At 39.1% G+C, this 16,527-nt stretch overlaps 1 protein-coding gene across 1 annotated transcript in view; it reads right to left on the reverse strand.

The window, feature by feature from the left end:
* RYR3 (ryanodine receptor 3) overlaps positions 1 to 16,527 on the reverse strand; it is a gene marked incomplete at its 5' end in the record, with an annotated part of 579,989 nt that overhangs the window by 201,437 nt on the left and 362,025 nt on the right. The window contains 6 exons of the mRNA XM_084631721.1: positions 2,509 to 2,655; positions 4,176 to 4,265; positions 7,261 to 7,339; positions 9,848 to 10,011; positions 13,274 to 13,414; positions 15,005 to 15,095. Of these exons, the coding sequence (XP_084487847.1) occupies positions 2,509 to 2,655; positions 4,176 to 4,265; positions 7,261 to 7,339; positions 9,848 to 10,011; positions 13,274 to 13,414; positions 15,005 to 15,095 (712 nt within the window). The remainder of the gene's footprint in view (positions 1 to 2,508; positions 2,656 to 4,175; positions 4,266 to 7,260; positions 7,340 to 9,847; positions 10,012 to 13,273; positions 13,415 to 15,004; positions 15,096 to 16,527) is intronic.

The following is a 16,527-nucleotide window of genomic DNA, read 5'->3' on the forward strand; positions in this document are numbered from 1 at the left end:
TCTGAAATCAATGGTACTACTCATATGCTTAAATGATCTGCTGAATTGTGTCCATTTTTCTTTACATGCTCATACCCTTATTTACATGGCTGTTTGAAACAGTTTTCTATTTATGTGATGTTATCTAGTGCTGGTAATGTATATTGTGTATTTTCAAAAATGCAATTAAAGGTGATAATATGGATTTATGTAAAATGTAAACAGACTTTTTCAGAGAGAACTTGTTCTTCTTGTAATAGTTCTAGCAGGACGTTTAAAATATATATGCACATTACATGATAAGGCTATCAGAGGGTGATTAGCTGCAACAAACAGATAACCTATCTCCTTGGGCCTCGTCTTGTCCCACTGACCAGTCAATGAAAAAATTTCCACTGGCTTCAATGAGACAGATGCAGGATCCTTATGAATTTGCCTCTGTAAGCTTCTGAGCATGTTCAATTGTATGTGTGACACTGCAACTCTGTGACACACACCACACAGTGTGAGTATGTACCCGGGCAGAGGCGAAGAAAATATATTCAAGGCTTCTCACTAATCCAGGTCACCACTGAGCTCGAGATTCACACCAGCAAGTGAAATAAGCTTTTGGAGATTAATTTCTGAGGTTCTTTATTTGAGAAATGTACACCAAATTTGATGGCAGACAATTCTGCTGTATACAGACAGGCATCTATCAGTTCTATAAAGAAGTATATAAGAAAATACAATAAAAACCATATTTAAGGAAAAAGTGAGATGTACCGATTGGGAATCTGGGGATGGGAGGGCACAAGTCTACCCACAGCTAAAGGTCCCTCCCCACAGATACCAAGTAATTTTGGGGGACAACTGATATAAAACAGGGAAGGGAGTGAAAGTCACGGGGCAAAAGTAGGGAGCCAGAGGGGGACACTGAGCAGAGAACCCCGAACAACACCCACTTCTCCTTGAAAGCATCCAGAGAGCCAGTGGGTGTGGCTCAGAGGAACTCTGCCCAGATATGTGAGTGAAGGGAGGAGTGCAAACAGGATCCACAGTCACAGAGCACCTCCCCATCCAGCATCCTCCTCCTGGTATGGTGGATGGCCACCTTGACCAGTGCCAGTGAAGGAGGCTGACGAGGAGGTCTCATGACTTCATGGACCCATGGATGAGATGTGCAAATATCAGGAGCTGAGGGGAGAAGTGCAGCCAGAATCTGAGGAGAAGGTTCTGGAGGAGCCAGAAAAGGGGCTGAAACCTGGCGCAATCGATGTAAATGTGTGCCAGGGTGTCCCTCACACTGAAAAAGGGGCAAGAGATGGGGGCAGGGGATGCTCCGTGAAGGAGCTGCCAACTAATATCCCTGGCAGGCCACGGGATCAGGGTGGAATACAAACTGGCCAACTGGGACTCTCACCCTCCACGGATGGAAAAAGTGGGATGTAACTGCTAAAACAAGATAGCACAAAGATCTACAAAATAAAGGGATTAGACTTCAATATTCATGTATTTAACATGGTCATGGCCCATTTCCAGTTCCCTACCACAAAGTACTAGAGGCCCTTTTGCTTAAACAAGAGGGAAAAAAAACCTCTCAGAGAGATCTCAATCATTAGGTTTCATTAATATTAAACAAAAGCTTTCAAATACCCCACCTAGTGCCTCTAGGCTGAATATAAAAAAGGCTTGATTCCCAAGTCTTTCCAACTAGATTCAAGAGGAGATGGAGGGAGCTTGTTTCTGAGGGCATTCTTTCTTCAGAGACTGCCTTCTCTTTATAGGCTTATCTTTCATTTAGCAGTGCAGCCCACCTGCCTTTGTTATAGGGAATCAGTTTCCAAAGAGATTCAGGTGCTGTCTTTCAAGTTTTCTGAGCCATGCAAGGAACTTCTCTGGATCCTACCTTCACCTACAACTCTGTTGTCCCAGTGAGTAGGTTGATGCCACCTCAGTTTATTAGGGAAGCTGGGATAGAATGCTTCAGAGCCATAAAAACCCTCCTTATGCCTGTCACGCTTATCTTTTTTATTTTGGTCAGCCCTATCAACACATTTTAGTTATAATTGTTATTTGCAATTATAAGACATCTATCACTATGGTATGTGACTGCAAATAATATCTACAGTAGTTGTTTTAATGTGTAACTAATTAGGTTTCAGCAAACAGAACCATACTAGTCACTTCTAATCCCACTTCCTTATCACCTACTACAAGCCTCCATATATGAAAGCTCCATTACCTTGTAATAACTGTTTTACCCCAGCTTCCCCAATCTTTTAAAAATAACTTTATTTCCGAGAACACCCCACCAAGACATGATATAAAATTTATCAAGACACTGTTTCATGAGATACTATGTGTTTTTACAGCATTGGGTCTCTGATCTCACCTGAGGCCTCTAGGAGCTGCTACAATACCAAAAATGACAGCAATACTAATAAGCTAAGTGTGGCAGTTTCTTTTTAAACGATACAATTTTAGGGTCAATTCTCTGTAAACAAGTGAATTGATCAATTTCTGTGGTTTTAAGCAGTTTTGCCTTACTTGGCTAGGCTGTGATATGCTGCGGAGCTTTTCATTTTCACGCTGCTGTACCATTGCTTCTCCTTCCTTGGTCCTTTCTAGACTCCATCCCATGGCTAACATGGTTTTAAGCGATTCTCTGGCAGGCCAACGATAAATTTCCTTTTCCTTTAAAGAAAAACAAATGAGTGGATAATTATATAGTGTTTCACAAGCAACTAGCAAAAGCCTATGGAGAAATATTCTGCCCTCAATTACACCTGGGAAAGCCCAATTAAAATCAATATATGTTGTACAGGTACAACTGAGGATAGGATTTGGCTCTTTATTTCAAGTAGTTTTAGAAATAGTCATATTGCTTACTTCTTTCTCTTGGGACACTTATTACTAGGACACAGTACAATGCATTAGAAACTAAGCACAGCATACAAGTGAACGTTGAAGCAACATTTGCAGCTGCTTGCAAACTATTTACTGGTCTTTCTGACCAAACAGGAAAATGTAGAGTACTGTACTTCTACCACAAAATATTCACCAATCCAAGATGCTATTATTGCAATGAAATCTCTACATGGTGCACATTTGAGTTTGTCAGCACAAGAGTCCCTTCTTCCACCACCTTTTGAGTCACAGATTGTATCAACATAAAACATAATGGTCTATTCTCCCCTTGATGCAAATATGAACACCACTAAATTTTATTGGCAGGGAATGTATCTTGCTGGTTTTATGAGAAGTAAAGGTCTTTTGTCTTAAAAGGTTATGACATAAAGAAAATTTGAATGTTTCATTATCCAACTCTTAGAAGTAGTTACCATATATTAATAACTACAGGATATGGCATGTTTATAAAGTAAACACATTGTGTAAGAAGTGATTAAATATCCTCTCCTCAAATGAGAAAGATAAATTATCTCAGAATAACAAATATTAAAATACTTTAATTATAATGCAAATAATAATAATAATAATAATGCCTTAGAGTTCTATGGTGCATTGTGTCCAAGGATCTCAAAATACTTTACAAATCTCAGCTAATTAAGTCTTCAGCATCCATGTCAATGTAGCTGTCCCCATTTCTCAAATGGGACAAATGAGGTAAAGAGAGGGTAACTTTAAGTGACTTGTCCAAAGTCACACAGGCAGTCACTAGAAGAGCATGCAATAGAAACCAGCAGTCCTGACTTCAGCCGCTGCCCTACCCACTAGAAGATTCTCATTCCTGGTCAAGAAACAATTCACCTACAAACAATGTTAGAAATGTTTTACCGCAGAGGGAGTTTCCCCTTCTATCCTCCACACCTTCAGCAGAGAAGTGATCTGCCTTGGCTGAGGAGAGATCTCTATTCAAAGATCTTCACTCATACCTTTATCTCAGCCACAGGAAGGATAAAAAGGGTTCTCTCCACCACAAAGGGCTGAGAGCATTACATCCACAATACTCCCAGCATCAGTTGCTCTACAGGATGAGAGAGAGAGACTGGGAATCAAATCCAGACTTCCTGCATAGATTACAAAGCAAATGGTTGATCTAAACTACAGTTCTTGTCATTAACTGAAATACAATAGGATTTGGCTCTCCCCAACTCTTCTCTCTATTTCATGTGCTTGTTAAAAAGGATTAATGAAAATTGTGCTAGTACCATGCTGATTTATGCTAAAAAGAACTATAAGCTTTCCTTCATTACCTTTTCAGTTAATGTTTTGAAAGGCCTTATTAACGGATGTGTCTTCATATTTTCATCCAGTGAAACACCATATTTCCATCCACTATTACTCTGAAAACATAAAATATACTTTAAACTTTTTTTCTTATATGAATAATGTAAATGAACAATCGTAAATGAACTAGTCATTTTAATATGTGACATACAGAACTGCATATCTACCTAAACAGCAGTTGTGCATCACACCTGGAAAATGTCTCTACCCAGGGATTCCCAAAATACTGTCCCTTCTATATTTTGCAGGCAGACCCCCTAAAACACAGACTTCAGATATTTTCCTTGTGTAATGGCTGGTTATTTTGACCATAAAGTGGTTTTTATTCTTGGTTATTGTTCTCCATTTATCCCTAAGACTTTTATGATGTATAGCTGTTTAAATTCTGCTTCCCTCTCTTACTGCTTTTTTTATATATAAGCAGATAACAATGAAAGAAAATTTTGAGATAATTTCTTCAGATTTTTTACTGACTAAATATAAAATAGATTTTGATGCCCTCTTTTCCTTTTTACAAATAGGCCCAGAAAAAAAGCTATTATCAAAGTTTGTGTGACTCTTATTCTCATTTATTAAAAAAGATAGAGCTGTATTCCTTTAGTGGAATGTTCAAATGAAACAACAGTAGTTTCATTCCTGCTACTTATTCTTCATTCTTCTAAGATCAACCTAGTGTCTTTTTAAAGACTAGTTAACTTTTGATTCTGAAATAAATGGGTGATTTCATTTCATATGTGTTCATTATCCTGAGGCTATTTACTATCAGTACTTATGGGAATAACTGGCGGAGAACTAGTTGCAATTCTAATGGTTCAAAGAAAGTCAGAGGTGGGCAGAGTTAGATAAACAGAAACTGAAGAAAGTGTTAACAGAGATACTGTGAAGATTGGCAGGCCCAAAATATAACCCCATCCTACTTCCCTTAAATTATAGGGCATTATTTTTCAACTCTCCTGTGACAGAGAAAAAAAACCAGTCCTAAAATAAAGTGTTAACATAAAAACATTACCACTCCATACGGCTAAATGCAGTGCCTTGCATAATGACAGCTTTCAGCGTAACAGCTGTGTTAGTCTGTATTCGCAAAAAGAAAAGGAGTACTTGTGGCACCTTAGAGACTAATTACATTAAATTGGTTAGTCTCTAAGGTGCCACAAGTACTCCTTTTCTTTTTGTGAATACAGACTAACACGGCTGTTACTCTGAAACCATAAAAACATTAAAATCTCAGCTAGGCTATCAACCAACAAATATAGAATGCTGGACTACATAAGTGTAGGCACCGGACCACTTACTCCATCCCCTCTGCATGCAAACATCATTCACTCAAACACTCAACATGAGTGCAGGCTTTTGTAAACATCAATCCTCTCAAGAGTTGCAGGCATGTGAATCAGGACTAAATCTCTTACTCTTTAAGGTGCCACCGGACTCCTTGTTGTTTTTGTGGATACAGACTACACGGCTACCCCCGATACTGGACTAAGGTAGTAGACCTAAATTTCAGACTTACAAGATTTCTCATGGTCTTTAAACAGTTTGTAGTTCCCTATTTAAAAACCCGTCTAAACTGTAGCAGACACGGACCCACACCAGTTCTTTCTACTACTCCCCTACTTTCTAAATGAGCAGAGCTATCTCACTTTTTATAACACTTTTACACCTAAAAATCCCTGTCATCCAAACTACAACCCCCCCCCCACCTTTCTTTTTATCCAGTAGCATTCAGTTGCAAGCCTCTGAACACAGATGCTATCCCTTTGCTAAACTGAATGATGCCAGACAAGGCTGACAACTCCATTCCATATAACAAATGGTGCAAGAGAAAGCTGTCTGAGAAGCTCCTTAGACAGATTCAGTGGGAAGTCTTTCCGCACCCCACCTTGCCCTCACCCAGCATATCAGGAGATGGGAGAGATGTCTCAGTAAACAAGCTGCCACTCCACTCCTGAGGCACCAATGGGTGCAACACCTGCGGTTGGCTGATACAGAAGTCCCAGTCTGATGAACCAAAGGTGGTATATCAGACCAGCAAAACTTTTAGGCTGGAAAAGCAAGTTCCATGAGCTTGGGAGGACTGGGAGAAGAGAGAATTAGTGAAGGGAAGGCATGACCTTCTGATCTCCCCCATGCTGCGGGGCAACAAAGGGAGAAGACAGGGCACAGAGTGTGGAGGAAAAGTTTTTGCATTTTAGTTCAAGTTAGATGATTGTCTTTCTTTACCTGTTGTAGACGCAAGTGAGTTTCTAAGAGGTACAGAGTCTGTCAGTGAGAGCGGTTATTGTGATTGTGGCTGTTAAGGAAAGTTAAAAGAAGGAAAACTTATTTTCTTGCTTTTAAGAGCTTTTTCCTTATGCACTCTTAACCACTATTTATTGTATTTAATGGTGTGTGTGTGTGTGCACACACATGTGCATGTGGCCAGACTTGTTTAAAAGACTCTCAGTTTTTCCAATTTCTTTCCATGCCAGAATGAGAGGTTTGAAATTCGTACTAGGAAACAAAGGGCTGAACTTGTTACTTATCTCCTATAATATTAACAAATTTAACGTAATTTCATGGAAAATCCAGGAACCCGATTAAGCTTTATTTTTGCCCAAATGAACATTAAAAAGACAGTGGAATCTGAAATCCCAGATGACAGCTTCAGGAAAACTCTGAAAGGTATTTGCGTAGATTTCATGCCACAATTGCAGCTCCCTGTAAGGTTTCAGAGTAACAGCCGTGTTAGTCTGTATTCGCAAAAAGAAAAGGAGTACTTGTGGCACCTTAGAGACTAACCAATTTATCTGAGCATAAGCTTTCGTGAGCTACACACACAATTTTTCCCCCCCGACACTGTTTTAAAAATGCAATTCTCAGATTAATGTAAAAAATAACTTCCACCAACCTCTGTAGACACTCCAGGAAAGTGCTGCTCTGGTATAATGCACACTTAATGAATGGGGCAAGCCTATCACTTTAACAAATTGGATAAATTTCCAGTATTCAAACCTCAATGCTCTTTAATTGTCCTTTTCTGACAATTGTCAGTTTTATAATAATCCCTACCTTGTCACAGGCCCATTTGTCATGAGAATGTTCAGCATACTTGCTAACAATATACTCCAATTTTTCAGGAAGAGTAAGGCTACAAACAAAGAGAGCACTGTCATTTAACCATATCTTAGTCCAACCAGACATATAAATAAATGGCATAAGAGACACCAACAGTCAAAATGTTTCATCTCAAGAGGTAAACAAGTAATCATGCTTTATAATTACATTTCCATTTACAAGGAATAACTCAAACCAAAACCAGTGTTATAGTGACATTACTGAGTTTCTTCAAAAGCATGAACACTGGAGCATTTAAGAACTGTAGTAATAGGAAATACACCTGCTAAGCCATGTCCAAAAGATTTTTCTTTTATTCTTTGTTGTTCTTAGTACATGTACTACTCAGATGAATGTTTTGATGGGTTCCCCAAGGAGGAAAAAAATGTTAATTTTTAATGACCCAATAATAATGTTCGGTTGCTGCATAAAAATGACTAGAAACGTATTTTTGAGAATGCAACAGTATTACTAGGAACACCATACTTCTCTATTAAATCATTATCTATATAAGTCAACTTATTTACTTTGACAGCTGAGACTTATAATTACACAGGACAAATTCACACACAGAGTGAAGATTTTGTCATAACCTGGCATAGACTTATAGCAACGTTGGCCTGTGAGATTTTAGCAGCCTTGAGCCATCTCAACCATAGTTCACCCCTCTAAATCATGAGAGAAACAAAAGAGTATAAGTATATAATCAGAGTATTTGGATTTGGCTTTCGTACTCAATGACTAGATTCATAAAGAAGACTTTGGCGTTGTAACACCTCACTCTCAGGTGCCCTGCTGCCCAGTGGAATTCATAGCCCTGAGTTAAGTGCCCAGGCTCTCCATCACTGTATGGGTAGAGTTAGGAACCTAAGAAGGAGATTTACAGAAGCCAGCAAGCTAAGCAGGGAGCTGCCTGAGCTAGCCAGGAGTAAAATGCAGAGAAAAGGGGAAGGGCCATAAAGGTGTTTAGGCATTTAACTCTCATTAATCTGAGGAAGGGCAGTCCTTTCTTTTGAAAAATAACCAAGAGACAGACACCCCCTCTTCACTTGCAATTATAGCCAACAATCCAGTGGTTAAGACACTCACCTGGGATTTGGACAACCTGTTTTTCAACACCTGCCTCCTCTCCCCCCCCCAGTCTGATTTGGAGCAAGGACTTGAACCCAGATCTCCACCCTCCTAGGATGGAGCCCTAACCACCAGTTATTGGGTATCCTAAGACCATATGAACAGCCATACTGGGTCAGACCAAAGGTCCATCTAGCCCAGTATCCACTCTTCCGACAATGGCTAATGCCATGTACTTCAGAGGAATGAACAGAACAGGTAATCATCAAGTGATCCATTCCCTGTTGCCTATTTCCAGCGTCTGGCAAATAGAGGCTAGGGACACCATCCCTGCCCATCCTAGGGTAGGGCTCTCACAGTCTTACTTGTTGAAGCTATTCCTCTTTGTTAATTAACCTGTCCTTAGGTCTGAGAGCAAGAGAGAATGAAAAAGTGAGAGACTGACTCTACAGCATGCTGGTTAGCACCCTTAGCTGGGATGTGAGAAAGTCTCTGCTCCAAGAAATATTTAACACTTTAATAAAGTGGAACACTCTGAGATGAGCAATTAAGAGAGACCTGCTCCAGAAAAGCCAGTAGCCTGGGGGGTTGGGGACTCCCCTGGAATATGGGTAACCTTCACTCAAGTCCCTATTCCAAATCAGGCAGAGTGGGAATTCAAACCTGGCTCTCCCATATTCCAGGTGAGTGCCCTAACCACTGGGCTATAGTCAATCTCTCTCTCATACACACTTTAACCCAATGAGTATTTAATTATTTATACAAAGTGGAACAGCTTCAACAGGAGACACAGAGATGCAGCCCAGAGCAGGCTATAGGTAGTGGTTAGGGGACTCTCTTGGGATACCAGGAAACCTCAAAATTTTCATCCCCACCTAATTTTTGTGAAGGTTAGGCATGCTCAGAGCACACCTACCAGATCCGCCCCCACAACTGAGATGGGGGAGGAACACCTAGTTTTAAGAATCCTGCTGAAGCTGAGGTGTGAGCTAGGGGTCCAAGCAGGTTAGTGCAAGTAGGTTTAGGCAGTTTCGCACATGCCCACTGGCAGAAACCTAGGTGCTTAGGGAATGTAGGCACCTATGGGACTACTCAGCAGCTGAGCAATGGTTTTGAGAATGTCAGTGGCATTTAAATGTTGGACTTTGGTACCTAAAGACGCAATTAGGCAGCTACATCCCTTTGTGAATCTAGCCCCTACTTCACAAGTTTATTGGGAGACTTATTTAGTGTTTACAAAGCACTTTTGGGCATGTAAAGTGCTATATACATTCTAAATATAAGTTGCAGACGAGGCATATTTGATGCCTGACAGGAGGGAGCAAGGTTCCCCAAATTAGTTATGGAGGGCACTGGTATCATTTAAGAAACCATGTGCCAGTCAATTCTCTTCAACAAAAGGAAAAGAAAGGTATTGGCAATAAGTGGCACAAGAGACATTTGAAAAACCTGTATGGTTACCATGACTCACTTGATTGTGTTGATAGGTTTGGGATCAAAGTTTCCCTCTGGATCCACTGAAGTCTGCTTTTTCAAAGTTATTCTAATTCTGGTGTCTAAATAATCTGGAGGCAAAGCCCCAGCTATAGCACTTAGACAAGGCAAGGCCATTCGGAAGAGCTCTGGATCATACTTCTGCAGGAGAGATAGGAACTGGTTGGAAAGTTCAATAGAAAAACATGCAAAATGTTAGTGAAAGCAAGACAGCCATATGGAGCAGAACTAGAAGATGCAGTCAAATAATGAAGAATATTTTAAAGTCAAGCGCACAGCAGAAACTCATGCCAGCATAAAGGTGTATGCTCCTACACAGAAACTGTTGCATTGTTTAAGGCTCTCTTCAAACTAAATGTTGAATGTTACACAATCCTTTTACATGCACAAGCCTTAAATTGTCGATGGACCTGAAAGACCTACAAACAAACGTCAAATATTTTCAGAATGTGTCAGCCTGTTCAGGTAAAACTTGACTATCCACAAAAAATAGCTTTAACATGTATAGAACTTCCAAAATCTATAGGAAATGTGTAGTATTTTGTCGTCTCTTCTTCACTCTTCCTAAACACTGTTCTGCTTAAATCACATAGGTCAAAAGAAATGGACTTCTGCCATAGTAAAGGCACTTCATACATTTCCAAACTTGTACCAGCTGGAGCTGAATTAGCACAAATTAGAGAGAGAACTAGCACTTCACAATTCCCATATAAGAAACCTACCCTCAGCAAACTGATATGATATACATGGAGTGTCTTTTAGCTACCTATTCTAAGGCAGTGTGGCCTAGTACCTAGACCACTGGATTAGGACCCAGGAAATCTTGGTTCTATTCCCAGCTCTGGCCTGCTAGGTGACCCTGAGCAAATCACTTCACATCTCTGTGCCCCAGCTTCATCACCTATATAAGGGGGGTAATGACACTGACTTCCTTTGTAAAGTGCTCTGAGATCTACTGATGAAAAGCACTATGTAAGAGCTAGGTATTGTTAATAGTAATCTTTTGTTAGGACAGCCTGGCATGGCCCCTACTTATAAGTTGGTCACCTTCCCGCCATTAGGGCATAGGCACCAAATGAGGATGGAATTTAGGTAAAACTTACATTTAGGAAAATTTAGGAACTTATAGGTAAACCTTCTGCAGTGGAAGGCCTTTCATTGTGTTGGTAATGAAAAACAGCGGTGCTATATAATGCTATGAACTTGAATGATTACTCCTGTTGACATTTGGACGCTAAAAAAAAGTTAAGGAAAAGCTTTTCTGAGATTCATGGAGAATTCTGACTGTCAATATGACATGGTTGTATTGTAGATGGCACCTTGGGAAACCCAGGAGTTGAGGTACTAAAAAGAGATTTTCCCATGCTTGCTCTGCCTGAAAGACTTGACTAATTCTATGTCATATACTGGAAAATAAATGGGAGCTAGGTCACAGTAAATTACATCATCAAAGTAGTTGGAGACCATCAACATTTAAAACCTACAAACGTCTATTTACTGAGAAGAATGAAGGAGGACACTGTACACTGGCAATTTTAGAGAAATTTCCCATATTTGCACTAAGAAAAGGAGTACCTGTGGCATCTTAGAGACTAACCAATTTATTTGAGCATAAGCTTTCGTGAGCTACATACATACCATGCTACTTAATTAAAATGCTATTAGGGTTCCAAAGGGAGCCACAATAGGTTGGGTTTTCTTTTTTAGATTGCTGTGTGTTTTGGAAGCAGAAGTTTAAAAAGTGATCAAAACTCTGGTGAAAGTTGATTGTGTCCCTTTTAAGATAGTCTCTGAGCTGCTGATGGCTTTAAATCCAAAAGCAGGAAGCGTCTGTGCAAATGCAAATTATCTAATTGATAAAGGAAGGAAAGAACTAGCAGCACAAAGGAGCTACAGATAAAGGACACACCTGGTCAGCAAACAAATTGTCTAAATAAAAGGCAAGTTTATGCTCAAATAAATTGGTTAGTCTCTAAGGTGCCACAAGTCCTCCTTTTTCTTTTTGCGAATACAGACTAACACGGCTGTTACTCTGAAACCTGTCATATTTGCACTGCTACTAATGACAGTATTGGTGTGTGTGTGTGTGGGGGGGGGCTCTACCATAGATTGGGCATCAATGTTTGTATCACCATGTCGTCTAGACTTATTTGGAACAAGGTTAAGATGACATAGTGATGAAGATGTTGGCAGTTCGTCTACATTAGGCTCTCCTGCCATTGCTACCGTTGGTGGAGCTGCACTGGTGGTAGTGCAATGGTGGGAAATATCACTAAAATCAATAGTGTAAATAAGGACTTAGAGCCTAATATACTGAGTCTATTGTTATCTGAGCACACGCATTTACAAAGCATAATGGAGAGCTGAGTGAATAATTGGAAGACACTTTAATCCTAGAATCCGCTGGGTTACCAACTTTTAGATGTCTCCACTGGAACACTGAGACTTATCAGGATATCTCAACACTACCACAGAACAAGACTGTACTGCAGGAACTCATCTGCAGAGTACAGGTAGCCTGATTACTTTGGTTTCCAATTTGTCAAACTTTGTGGTCAATCGCAAAACCTGGATTACTATGAGTCCAATATTATGCCCTCATTGTGAGTGGTCCTCTTCATATCAGGGAGATACCATTTCTCATTCTACCCTAATCATAGACGGAAGAGGTTGAGTGCCAAAGCCTTGAGCCCATGCTTTGAAAATGCAATGCAGAAAAATGTTTGCCTTCTAGAATGGGGCTTTTTGGGAGCTGAGTCATGCAGTGTCCAGCAAAACTACAGAAACACATTTTTTTTGTCTGGAAACATAGGAATAACAATACAATTTTACCATGGGTTTAGTTGTTTATGTCAGTGCTTTATGCAGATTCTATTACCTCCTGTTAAATCATATACACATTATGACTTCTGCATCCTGATATGTAAACTTGTGAGCCCTCCTATATGCAATGGACTCTGTCCCCCCTTCACAATAATACGCCTTTCTATACTATATAAATGACAACACCATGTATGCATCTTCCAGAGGTAGCTTTATTGTAAAATCTCAATAAAATATTTGTAAATGTTTATGATAAATAAATAAATAAATAATAATAGGAGGAGGAAGAGTTTGTGATGGAGACAAAATTTACTTAAATGCAGGGTTAATGCTATACTAAGCTAAAATGTCCCTAGGCCTATGCTTGTCTGAATAGAGCCCTTGGTGATTAAGCATTCATTTTAGAGGGTGGGTGATCAAGCATTCAATCGCATATTAATCTGGTTAAAAGCAGTCATTGTCAATATCTACTGTATTAAGTGAAAGCAGAGTTAAAACAAACACTTTTTGTAGTTCGCACCACCATTATAATTATGCTATCATGGCTATTACAATCTTTGATGTGATTGACCATCGTTACCTTATGAGAGAGGGAATCAAAAATTCCCCAGAAAAGTTTCTCAGTTAAATGTAACTCTTCTTCTGCTGCAATTCCGTAACTCCCCAATCCAGACGGTAGGCAGTAATATTTCCATAATTGCTCATAATGATTTGTTAGAAGCTATATAGATCAAAAGAAAATACAATTATGTAAAATCTGTTAATATTTCTTATGAATACTAGAACAAATTGGTTAGTGAGGAATTGAACCACTGCCATCTACTAGAAAGAATGAGAACTACTTAAGTGTGCGGTACAGACACTTTACTGCTCTAATCTAATGGCAATCCACCTTTTTGCTAGAGCAGTTGGGGCCTGTTCTTTTGAAGCAGGAGTATCTGAGGTCTATTCTGGCAGTTGCTGTAAAGTTCTGAATAGCTATGGTGAGCAACAAGGTGACAAATAGTTCCTAGATTTGTTACAGTGTGTGCAAATTGCCCAAATAATAAAATATAAAGGGGGTTAATTAAATAAAATTTCAGAGGGAAAATAAAGGAACTGTATGAGGGTGGATTTTGGCAAAGGGGTCTTCTTTTTCATCTAAATACAAAGGGATCTTACTTCTGGTTATTTAGATAAGTTCAACAACTGCAAGCAAAACACATTTAGTAGTCTCAATTTAATTCAAAGAAGACATCAGAAAACTTTGCAAAACTGGCCAGGATGTATAATTTTCCATGACTAGGCACTTCTGATCAGCTTTGCAACAATCCATGGAATAGCAATTGCACTGAAAGTATGTAATACACTGTCTGTTAGGCTAGCATGCATGATTAGTTCTGCCCTCTACGGGAACGGCTATGTCAGAACCTGATCTAAAGCACTTATTAGTAGGTCTGCTCAAAACCCAGAAGTTCCATTGCATGGGAAATTCTGAAATTAAAAAAAAAATTAAAAATACTACATGTCTGAACAAAACCTTAAAAATTTCAAACATTTCTACAAAGTGGGAATTCTGAAATTTCATTTACAAAAAAAAAAATAATCAAAACAATGGTTCATGCTGATTTTTCTAAACAAACTGATGAAGGTCCCTGAGCCGCTTGGAAACCCTGCAGCCTTGCTTCTAGGCTCCCTGGTTCCCAACAGAAGATTTGACAAAATTGACATGTTCCCTTGGTGCATGTCAATTTTATTCAATTGGCATTTTCTGATTTCTACTTACAAGTTCTACTTACTAGTTTTGTGATTGTTTCACTCTCTAGTGGTAGGGAGAGAAAGGAAATTATTAAGGCCTGCAATTGTAGGTAGCTCAAAAATGCTCCTTCAAGTCAAATAATTTTTTCTACAGCACTATATTTTGAGTCCTATTCTCTATATCACATGCACACACTTTAACCAACAAACACATTGTTGGTGTATGTATTCTATGCAGACTCATAAAAAATTATGGAGAGGAAGTAATACCTAGATTTAAACTACTACTTTCAAATATCACACTTACATAAGCAATGGAAAATGTGACTGTTTATTGAGCAAAATCACACAACCAACATATACTGTACTGTTCTCACAAGGGAAACATTTGACAATGTACTTGTCTGTTATATTTAATACAATTTTATCATAATACAAATAACTTCACAGAGGTTAGGATTCTTTTAATGTTGTTACCACCCTTCCCAAAAAACCCAAAATCCATGGTGATGACAGGTTATTCTGGAGTACATTTTCTGTTGAATACACATGTAATAATTAGACCAATATTTACCTTGAGTGGCATTTTACAGTATTCATTAAGTAAGGGTACATCAAAAACTAGCCGTCGTAATAGCTGCTGTAGCATAGAGGGACGTAAATGGCTGTAATTTAAAAAGAAATTAATGGTTTAATAACATACATATATTTCGAAGAAATTACTATACCAACTGGAATTCAAGTTACTCAATGAAGGTGGTCAGTAAAACAGGGGATCTCACTGTGCTTGGTCCATGCATGGGAGAATATAATGTGGAAAGATATATTACTTCCTCCCTCCCTCTCTTATGCGCTATGTAGGGTCTGGCCATAATCTAGCACGAAAGACAGAGCTGGATTTTTCAGAGTACTTCAAGGGGGGTGCAACTGGTTACAGTGGAAAAGCTAAACTAAATGAATAGAAGAGTGAGGTATGAGACTACAGGGATATGAAATAGTTTTCCAGTGAAAGTGGTGGAAGCCATATGGATTGAAACTGCTCCGGGGAATGTGTTATAATTATCGGAAACAAACGTAAACTGGAAGGGAGATTGCCTAAATTATCTAACATATCTTTTTCATCTTTAATTTCAATGGACCAAATCTTAGAAATCAATTCACAGCCTGAGGAAACAGGCTATTAGCTCAGGAAAATGTACCTTAAAAATCACAGGGATGAGGAGCAAACTTCATAGCCCCTACATTTAAGTACATAGTGCACAGATAAGCTTCTACTAATGGTCCTGGGGAAAAGAAATGTGGCCTGCTGATTCTCACCCCTCCTCAGAGTTTTAGCTTTGTGGATCCATGTACAGCATGAATCAAGTGCTATTGCCAAACTATGCATGTAACTCCCCCTTCCATGTTCCAATATGGAGATCAAAGCTGGTTAAAAAAATAGGAAAATTGTTAATGAAAAGGTGGTATAATTTCCCATCCCCTCATCATTTTTAGTGATATTTTGAAATATCACAAATTTTCCCACTAGTTTTAGTGGTGAGTGAGGACTAGGCTCTGTGTTGTATAGGGTTAGCAAAGTTCCTCATGTGGGATCCCAGTTTTCTGCCTCTCATCTCTTGATATGGAAATGTGACATTTCCACTGCATTTGAGACCGTAAGCGGCAGTGGTTCTGAAAATATACCATTCTTGAGATCTCCACTGGCACTATATTTTCCAAATATTAGAACCATTGACTTTAATTTTTGCTAGTAAGGTCAGATTCTGAGATTGGGAGATATATGTTTGCTGTCATGTAGTACAACCACCTTAAAAATACAAGAGAAAAAGTGAGTGGATTTAATATTGACAAATGTACTTTAATTGAATCAAGGCAATTTTTATATTGTACTAGACAAAGCCTGAATATACACAATTCAAGCTAGTTTGAGAAGCTTCATCCACAATCAAATGAGCAGGAAGCCCTAGCTGTGCCCAAAGACCAAGGTTTGGGGACCTGGAGGAACAATGCAGAAATTACTTCTGAATCAAACTTAGATTTCATGATATTTGAGCCCAGGAAGCTCTAGGAATAAATGGGAATAACCAAGGCTACATA

This window comes from Lepidochelys olivacea (genome assembly GCF_965140295.1).
Source record: "Lepidochelys olivacea isolate rLepOli2 genome assembly, chromosome: 6".
Taxonomy (NCBI): domain Eukaryota; kingdom Metazoa; phylum Chordata; order Testudines; family Cheloniidae; genus Lepidochelys; species Lepidochelys olivacea.